General features: G+C 44.6%; 1 protein-coding gene and 1 long non-coding RNA gene across 3 annotated transcripts in view; one reads left to right on the top strand and one right to left on the bottom strand.

Moving 5' to 3' along the window:
- Positions 1 to 3,576: 3,576 nt before the first annotated feature.
- 3110083C13Rik (RIKEN cDNA 3110083C13 gene) lies at positions 3,577 to 7,970 on the bottom strand. The gene is made up of 2 exons (NR_166770.1): positions 7,820 to 7,970; positions 3,577 to 4,302 (listed from the first exon to the last, which is right to left on the bottom strand). It is a non-coding gene; the product is annotated as an RIKEN cDNA 3110083C13 gene (long non-coding RNA).
- Positions 7,971 to 7,985: 15 nt separating this feature from the next.
- The window catches only part of Micu2 (mitochondrial calcium uptake 2), an 83,017-nt gene continuing 80,830 nt past the window's right edge, over positions 7,986 to 10,172 (top strand). The window contains exon 1 of one of the 2 annotated variants that reach the window (XM_006519484.4): positions 7,986 to 8,252. In XM_006519484.4, coding sequence (XP_006519547.1) covers positions 8,043 to 8,252 — 210 coding nt within the window. In that variant the 5' untranslated portion in view covers positions 7,986 to 8,042. The remainder of the gene's footprint in view (positions 8,253 to 10,172) is intronic. The other variant, NM_028643.3, reaches the window with a different exon arrangement.

The raw sequence follows: 10,172 nt of genomic DNA, 5'->3' as shown, positions 1-10,172 counted from the left end.
TCGGGGATTTGGCTGGGCACACCGCAGTACAGACAGTCTTTAGGAAAGAAACCAGAAAGGAATGGAAGGAGAGAAGAAAAGAGAGATGGAAAAAGGAAAAAGGACAAAATGGTAGAAAATGAGAGAAGAGAGGAGAGGGAAGGGGAGAGGAGAAGGAGGAGGGGATAGGAAGGAAAAGGGGAGGACAGGGGAGGAGAGAGGAGGAGAGGAGAAGTCAGAAGGCGGCACTGGGTCACTGAATCTTGGAGGGTTGAGAGTCACCTTGTGGATTCTGAGAACCAAACCTGGGTCTCTGCAGGAGCAGCAAATGTTCTTAACCACTGAGCTATCTCTCCAGCCCCCAAACTGGACTTTCTAACCTTTGGTGTCTCTCCACCTTCCTAGCACTTAATACAATTTATAAAACTGTTTTCCCAAAAGAAGTCATATGTGCCCATTGGATTACAAAGTGCTATTAAGAAACATAAAGGAGAGAAATGCCATATGAATTTTTCTTTCTGAGACTTCATCTTCTAATCTGATGAAATATATCAAAGATTATTTGAAGCTGGGACTGTAGCTCAGTGATAAAACTGTTTGCCTTGCATGCACAGTCCCTGGGTTTTATCCTTAGTACTTCATAAACCTGACAAGGAGGTACATGCCCACAATGCAAGCACTGGAGAGCAGGAAGAATAAGGACCATAAGTTCAAGGCCATCCTCAGCTACAAAGCTAGTTCAGACCACCTACATGAGACCTTGTCTCAAAGAAAAGTAAGGTTATGTGCGTGTGATGGTTAATATAACCAACTGAGCAGGATCATTAATCACCTAGGAGATGAGCCTCTGGACACACCTTTTGTGTAGATTGTGTAGTTTGGTCACTGAGGCAGGAAGGGCCACAGTGGCTGTGGGCAGCACCATTCCCTGGGCTGGGGTCCAGAACTACGTAGAAAGGGAAAGCAAGCCAAGCAGTAACATTGACTTCTTCCTGCACCCTGGCTGCTAGGACACTGTGAGGATCAGCTGCCTCAAGCGCCTGCCCCCGGGACTTCCCCACTACCATGAGGCAAATGAAACCATTCCTTAAGTTGCTTTTGTCAAGTATTTTGCTGCAACAACAAATAAATAATGAATACAGTGAGCCTGACAATTGTGTAAATATAATCTAATCCAAGAAAAAGACGACAAAACAACATTGGCAATGAGTTACCAATTGACAAAGGAGGGTCATATGAATTATACACAGACACTCAACACCTTATTATCTCTAATTTTGTCCATATTTAGATTTCATTCCACTATAAAAGGCTGAAAAGACACAATATCATGACTTTGCTACTTTGGCTAACAATAGTCACCCCTTCTTTTTGAATTAAGGTATTTCTGTATGATGCTTTCTTGAGCTATGACAGTGATTCAAGAGCAATATCTAAATTAATTGAGCATCATATCAGAATTTGTGTCTTTATCACAGAAAGCTTAAACTGAAAACTTCCAAGCTGGGCTTAGAAGATGGGTCAGTTTTACAGCACTTACTGCACAAATATGAAGGCCTGAGTTGAGATCCCCAAAAGTCATGTAAAGCCAGATACCATTCAATGTATCTGTAATCCCAGGACTCTTTAGAAGGTTCCTGATCAGCTAGCCTGGTCTCTTAGTTACTTTCCTACATGACCAAGAAAACTTATATTAGAAAGCATATAACCGGGCTTTTGGTTACAAAAGGTTAGGAGTCCATAACGGTGGAGCAAACACGTGGCAAAAGGAACAGCTGAGAGTTCACACCTTGACCCACAGCAGGAGGCAGAGAGGGAGGGCATAAGCAATGGCACAAGCCTATGGAACCCCAAAGCCTTCCTACAATGCCACACCACCTCCTCCAGCAAGGCCACACCTCCTAATCCTTCCCAAATAGTTCCACAAACTGGGGACCAAGTATTCAAGTATATAAGCCTATGGGGCCCATTCCCATTCAGACCACCACACCTGGCATAACAAGGTTAAAATCTAGGACCTGAAGTTTTCCTCTGACCTACAACACATATGCACTGTGGCATGAACACTTCTGAACTAACATGCATAAACATGCACATACAATTCACACACACACATACTAAAAAAACCTCAAGCCAAATTTGTTTCACTAAATAGTATTACTATTTTTAGACAAAGCAAACATTCGTTGAACCTCTGAATAAAATTTAAATTTTATTTAGTAAAAATGATTTCATCTATGTATCAACATTTAAAATTTTTAATCTTTCAACATGTGTATGGTATTTATGTTCTTGAGAGTGTGCAAATGTGCATATGGGAATGTATATATGTGTGCTTATATATATCATATATATATATATATGATATATATATGTATATGTATGTATGTATACATATGTATTATGGAGGCTAAAGTGTGTTTCTCAGTCCCTATGCACCTTACCCAAGACAGGGTGTCTCACTAAACCTGGAGGTCACTGATTGGCTAGGCTGGTTGGCCAGTAAGCCTCAGAGATCTGCTCCCTAAAGCTTACCGTGTTGAGTCAGTTGCATGCTGCAATAGAAACATAGGTTCTGGGTACCAGACTCAAGACCTCAATCTCAATCAGCAGGCACTTTTCTATTACAGTCTTCTCCTCAGCACCCAAACTTAAATTTTTCTGTGTATTTTTAAACTTTAAGTTATAAATGTGAAGACTTCAGAAACAAATAAACACACATAGATGGGAGTGATACGCTTAAGGTGTTGAGCACAGAAGACACAGCCCACTGTAAGAGGCCTGGGCACCACAGTGGGAGCTCAGCCTTCATTCTCTTTTCACCCTTGGGGGCATGGTACCATGCCTGGCACATATTTCACACTCAATACAACTTGTCAAACGAAAAACAAATAGCCCTTTGGAGTAGCACAGAACACAAATTTTCGAACTGGAAAAATAAACTGAAACCCATCTTCTCACTTTCTGACAAGGAGATGGAGGCCTAGGAGGTTAAAGCACACGGCTAATGGATGCATGCTGAAAGAAATGTTTTAGGGAGATTCAGCTGACATCCGTCTATGGAATGCTGGGGAGGAGAGAGAGACTGGGAGCAAAGGCATGCGTTAAGAGACGCTTGCAATCATCACAGCACGAGGTAATGAGAGCGTAAGCTGGGATGAAGGGAGTGGAATGAGAACCAGGGGAGGGCCTGAAAGACACAGAAAAGGCTCCTCTCCGCAGGGCTGTCTTGCTGTCAGTGAGATGTCATCTTGACCTATTTCTACACATGCTGGTATCAATCATGATCCCCAGATATTTTTACCCATGCCCCAAACTGCACAGAAGACATAATTAGCAATCCTTTTGACTCATCTAGGGCCTCTGGGAGTGAATCATACCCTCCACCACCCAATTATCTACCATAAACATAGTTCAACCTCCAACTATTCTAAGCAATGGTTCTTTATAACGTCCATTCAAGGACTGGTTTCTCCATTAACATTGGACTGAGCCCGACCTCTTTACTTATCTTTTAAGAATCCCCCGTATTTTTCTCCTCCACCAAAGATAATCAATCTTAATGCACATTCTTCTGTAATGCAACAGTAAACAGTCTTGCAGAATCCGATCATAATCTTTATTCATCCCGAGCATGCTAAGATCAAAGCAACACTTGACTTCATAGTTTCTTGTAAGATGTTACACAAGTACAATGCCCTCCTCAGTTAGAACTGGTTGGTTTCTCTGTTCAGGACCAGCAATTCATAGGAAGTTACATTACCAGCTGTCAGGAGTTAGGAAGATAATTTACAGAAAGTCACTGGTGAGAAAAGTCAATGTGGCCTGGGCAGGCAGCAGACAGGCATGGGGTGAAAAGTGTGCGCTGCAGAGGTCAGCCTCAGGGCTGTGAGAGGACACAAGGCCACAGTCCGAGGTGCTCACGGTCAAGAGGGCTGACAACTCTTTCCAAGAGGGCCATGTGCAGCAGGAAAACACTTCGGACTTCAGAGGCCACATGTACAGCCATGGTCATTTAAGCTGGTAATGGCATTGAGCATGGTGGCACAAGTCTGTACTGCCAGTATTCAGGAGACTCAGACAGTGGAACTGCCTTTAGGAATGTGTCATATTTTTAACTTGGGGGTGTATTTTTGCTTATGGGTGTTTTGCTTGTATGTATGTCTGGGTACCACATGTATGCTGTGCCTGCAGAGGTCAGAAGGACTGCCATGATAGAATTGTGTGAGCCATCATGCAGGTGCTGCAAATTGAACCCAGGTCCTTTGCAAAAGTGTCCAGTGCTCTTCATCACTTAGCTCTCTCTCCAGTCCTCAGTCAGATCTGTGGAATTTTTAAGTAGCACATGAATGTACACACTGTGGAAACTGTTGCATCCTGTCCATCCCACCCCACCCACTTAGGTCAACTCCAACCCAGCCCTTCTACTGCAAGCCTCATAAACATACACTCTATGTAGTCACCTTACATTTTACCCCTCACCCTTCCTCTGCATGCAGCCCAATGGTAAAGGGCCATCTGGCACTATTGTAGAATCTGCCTAGCCTTGCCAGTGGCAGGAGCAAAGCGTACCCGTGATAGTCTTTTCTGCCATATCACTTTTGTCCCTTCCCCAGAGAAAGAGCCCCGAGTGAGTGAGTTGAGAACAATATTTTCAAACCATCCATGGTACCATTCTGTTTCTCTCCAATTATCATTTTAAAACAGACTGGGTGTTACAGCTGAAGCAGCAGCAGTTCCTTATTTGGGGACTGGTTTATAAACTGCAGGGTTGAAAATACACCCCAGCTCAGGGCTTTTTCTATAGCTGGGGATGAAGAAATGAACAAAGCCAGGGCCCCAAAAGACCAATATAGTCAGCAGCTGCCAGGGACAGTTCATACTTAGAATGGTTAGCTGGCTAGAGATCGGGTCTATTAAAAGACTTGGTTTCCTCTGCAAAAGTAAAGTTTGAATCCATTAATTCTTAACTAGAAGCTTTAGGGAGCTGGACCTGGAACATGAAAACAAATTAATTACAAAGCAGTTTTCCAAGTAAGGTCAAAGATTTCCACCTTAAAGTAAAATCTGCAAATCTAACCAGGCTTTTGTTTTGAAAAAATAATTAGAGCAAAAGAGCAATAGACTGTCTGCATGTCTCCCCAGACTGAGAAATGATTTCCCCAACATCTCACCAGTGGTTTTCATACCCACTCATTTATCCACATATGTTAACTGAATGTCTAGTGTGTGCTGGACACTGTTAGGTGCCAGAAAAACAAAAGACATTCTCGACTATGAGGATGTCAAACTGTGGGGGGAAGGATGTTTTAAATATGTTGAGTGATGTAACAGGAGTATGCACCTATCTCGGACTTGGGGCCATGACAGAGTAGTAGATATGGACTCCAATAAGTAGGTGGTGGAACTATGCAAATTAGACAGCTTGAAGCAGATAAAGAAGACGCTTCTGGAAAGTGAGACTAAGCTATAAGATAAGATATCCACTGTGTCTCAACACGTAAGAGTCAGAAACCAACCACACATCAGCAATCCAGAACAACAGTATGCATGTCAAGATCCAGTAAATCTAGCAGCCGTGCGAATAAGCCTGCAGAAACACATCAGGTGAGATACAAAAAGGCAGGAAGTCTGGGCGGATTAACATGGGTTAGTGATCTGGGATCATGGGCATGTAGTCAAGCTCATTTGTGATGATGGAGCAGGAGAAAGCCAAATCTTAAGGAAGATGAATTCCCATCTGTCGAGAGTGCACCATGTGCCAGGCATTTGGCTAATCACTTCCTCTAAGTTATCCCATTTCATTTCCCATCTGAAATTGAGAGGGCTGTTTACAGATGGGAAACTGAGCCTCGGTGCCCTAAATCACAGTGATGTCAGTGGCAGGGCCGGAACACAAACAGTAAGGCCTGGCTGAGAGGTCTATGCACAGTAAGTCTGCTTACTTCCCTGCTAGGAAGGCACGGTGGAAAGGTTTTGGCACCTGGGACAAAGTGAGAAAGTTCTGACTTCACGTTAGAACATACTGGCTGGGGTGGAGCAAGCACAGACTAAGAAAGGATAATAACAATCCAGGTGGCTTCCTCTAACTTCTCAAATTAGACTTGGTATGGCAGCTTTCACTATTTCTTTATTTTTATTTCGTTAACCCATCGAAATGGCCATTGTTGTACATCAGGAGTTCTGGCACCTCTGACATGGGCATCAAACTGATACACACCCAAGTAAAGGTTCTAAGTCTGAGGCCAGGTCAGAGGTTGAACAAGGGGAAGGTTAAGTTTACTCAGTAGCGGTAAGGAAGAATTGAGGACCCCAGGCTACAGAAGCCAAGCTTTCTGCCAGGATGAAATCCTTTCTACCACCAAAAGAACATCCAGCCCTGAGGTCGTGTTCCACATCTGCCATAGAGAAGATGAGCGGGGGAGGGAAGAGGGGGCTGGTGACAGGGGCATGGAGCAGGTGTGCACCTACTGTTAGTCCCATGTGGGATCACAGCTACGAGTCAATATTTTGTAAGAACAAAATGTAAAGGAAACATACAATAAATAGCAACTGTTTACAATACAGTGGCTTTGTCTGGGAGATCTGAAGAAAATCATTGTCAGAAGTCTGGATCAGATATTGTTTAACAGAAATGAAAGACCAGGCGCTCGGGAGGAGCAGACAAACAGAGATAGGCCCTTGAAAAGTGTTGGCCAGCTTTGAAAGATTACAAAAAAAAAAAAAAAATCCAAAGAAAAATAATGGCTGTTGCTAAATGCCATGCATAGGGCCTGACAGCACTGACCTGTACATGCAAATGTTGTCAAAATGCTAACGTCCTGTACATTTTACTTCATTCAAACACCAAATTTTAGGGGCTGAGTAGACAGCTCATCAGTTAAGAGTGTTCTCTGCTCTACCAGAGCACCAGAGGTCCATTCTCAGCACCCATATCAGGCTGATCACAACTGCCTCTATCTCCAGCTACAACACCCTCTTCTGGACTCTGGGGGCACCCACCCATATGTGGCATAAATACACAGAGGCATACACATAAAAAATGAGTCTTGATAAATAAATATAAAGGGCATTTAGCTATAAAAAACGGAGATCTGTAAGGGTGAGCATGTACACATATTCTTTCCTTTTTTCCTTTTGACACAGGATTTCACTATGTAGTTATGGGTGGCCTGGAACTCACTGCGCAGACCAGAGGTCAGAAAACAACTTATAGGACTCTCTTCTCTGACTTCTAACTCAGGTAGGCAGGCTTGGCATGAAGTGCCTTTATCCACTGAACCAACTGTCTCAAGTGACTCACTATAATCAGACATGTGACATTTGGGGCAAATATAATATCGTCAATATTTTCAGCCCCTTACCCTAGCCTCTTTGAGGATGAAATTCTACTGTTGCATCAACACCCACAGTGGTTATACCCAGCACCCTCTGCCGCTTACTGTTAGAAGTGTTTCCCTCTCCAGCTCTAAATGTGCCCACTTACGACTGACATAGGCTTTCCCGAGAGAGCTAAAGATGCTATGTTTAAGTCTATCGACTGAAAAACCATGCTAAATCTAATTTGATTCCGCATTTATCATCAACACCCTTCTTAGTCCCTATTCTTAATCTAGTTTGTCCAATATATTCCACCCAGAATCTATTACCCTTCCTTTAGTCTAATTTCATGGGGGGGGGGGGGTAGAGACCAGAAGGGGGCGCTGGATGCCCTGGAGCTGGACTTATCTGTGGCCTTAAGTCTCCGGAATCCAGCTGTGGTGCTCTGGAAGGGCAGCAAGCACCCTTCACCCCTGAGCCATCCCTGCAGCCCCTTCTTGGCCCACAGTGGTGACCTGACCTGTTAGGACAGTTAACCAGCTAACTCATGTCCTTTGCCTTGGAAACTGTCACCGGAGCCGAGGGTCACCTCAAAACCACGCTTGAACGTCGAGGAAGCAGCCACACCTAGCAACACACGCGCAGAGCACGGTGGAGGGTGATGAGCTCTCGCGAGAGCCCAACTCTGTTCTCGGGCAACAGACGGTGAGGGCGGGGCGCGACGCTCGGGCGCTTCCGCAAAGATGGCGGCGGCTGCGGGAAGAAGCGCTTGGCTGGCGGCCTGGGGCGGAAGGCTGCGGCGCGGGCTCGCGGCCGGCCGACGAGCTGTGCCGACTCGCGGCCCTCTCGCAGCGGCTGTGGCCGGGGTAGCCCTGGCAGGCGCAGGAGCGGCATGGCATCACGGCCGCGTGAAAGCAGCCGCGCGCGAGGGCTCCCGAACGGTGTCGGCGCAGGTACGGCTCAGCCCGGCCCCGCCCTCAGGCACCCCTGGGAGGGGGGCGGAGGCACAGGAGACCCTAGGCGCCTGGCACGAGCCTGGAGGGCCTGGGGGGTTCCGGGAGGAGGCGGCGGGAGGCCCCGCCCGGGATGCGTGTGGGCGTGGCTGGGGCACGCCTCTGCCCACCTGGTGGATGGAGAAGGGTCCTTGACGTTTGCGGGGGCTGGGCACCCCTTAGTTAGCCTGCATCGTTAAAGAGTTCCCTGGTCGCTTCTTTGTTGAAAAGGGTGGCGTCGACCTACTGTGTGAGCCACACACCCCCCCAGTCTAGAGAATATCAACTCTAAAAGTTAAACAGCTGATAGTTGCAGATTTTATCAATTCCAATGACAGCTGTTACATAAGTCGAAACCGTAATGTTTTAGTGGACCCCGCCTACGCGGCAAAACAAGTTTTCCTAAACCTGAGCTGTCAGGATGCAAATGTTAAGTACCCTACTTCAAGATGAACCCGGTCTTGTAAAACCTTGGAAAGTTTGAATGTACTCTCTAAGATTTTTATAGAGAGAGGCATTTCAGTGTTTTGGGTTTTAGGGTTTTTAAAATTAAAAGCAGTTTTTTATTTTCCTTATTTGCTAGGTTTCTGTTACCTAGTTCTAGTGGGAAAACTCAAGCATTAAAATACAACAAAAAGAAAAGCATACCTTACAGATTAAAGGTTGGTAACTGTTTGATTATTGAACAGTTTATACAAACATTGACTCCAACCTCACACCACATCAGAGGTGGAAAAAGCTACACAAGCATTATAGACTACTTTTTAATGTTTTCTGTGATTTGTTTTCATTTTATATGTATGAGTGTTTTGCCTGCGTGTATGTGTGTACACTGAATGCAGACCTGATGCCCAAATGCCATAAGCTTGCATTGGGCCCCTAGAACTAGAGTTACAGGTGATCCTAAGGGACCACAAGAGTGCTGGGAACTGAACCTGGGCCCTCTATAAGAGCAGCAAGAGCCCTTAACCACTGAGCCATCTCTCCAGCCCCAACATTTTTGTTCATTCTATGTCAACCAAATTTATTGTTCATTATTGGTTTTTCTGTTTGCATATTCAATTCCATCCTATCCAGAACCTTAGGTTAGTCCCCCTGTGGTATTTACTTTAACATCCAAAACTACTAGTGCCTAGGATAATAAACTCATGTTTTGTTTTGTTTTGTTTTGTTTTTTGCTGGTGTTGAGTTTCCAATATAGTAGGCAAGTGTTCTACTACTGAACTACATCCCAGCCCCCCACATTTAAATTTTTGTAATATAGAGCCACCTTAGTCACAATCCATGACTTGTTATTAACTCAAAAAACTTCAGCCAGTGACTCACTCACTATCTAGGAACCAAATTTAATTCCCACCCACATTCCCTCCACAGTTTATAAGCTGATTTCACCTCCTTTGAGTTCTAAGATTTTTCTCTGGTTTCCTTTGTGTTCTGGCTCCCTTCTAGCCTGTTTCCCTTTAAATTAGTAACTTCAGCTTATCATTCACACCAATGTGGTATTTTGAGCGTTTCCTCACTTAGCCTGCTCATTTTCTTTTTAACCTTCCACCTAACTAAAGAAACCCAAACTCATTATCAATTGTTTTCTAAGTTCTGTTGACACAAGTCGGCTTGGTCTGCTCTTTGGACTAATTGAAACCCCGGCTTTTCTACTTTCACTCCTACAGTGAGCATCCCTTCCTCTACAGTGGCTGAGAACTACTGCAGTCAGCATTACTGTGTTTTGAAATCTCCCCCTCTAGGGCAGTAATTTGAATGTATTTTCCTAAAAGGGGCACCTATTAATCCTTGGACACCGTTTGGTCACATGAGTGCATACAGCTTTCTTTTATGTTTATTTACTGCATATATGTGGATCTAGTATAATAATGAGACTAG

Source organism: Mus musculus, chromosome 14 (genome assembly GCF_000001635.26).
Source record: "Mus musculus strain C57BL/6J chromosome 14, GRCm38.p6 C57BL/6J".
In the NCBI taxonomy this organism is placed as follows: Eukaryota; Metazoa; Chordata; class Mammalia; order Rodentia; family Muridae; genus Mus; species Mus musculus.
Note: the sequence above shows the minus strand (reverse complement) of the source record. Positions and strands in the feature narration are given on the sequence as shown.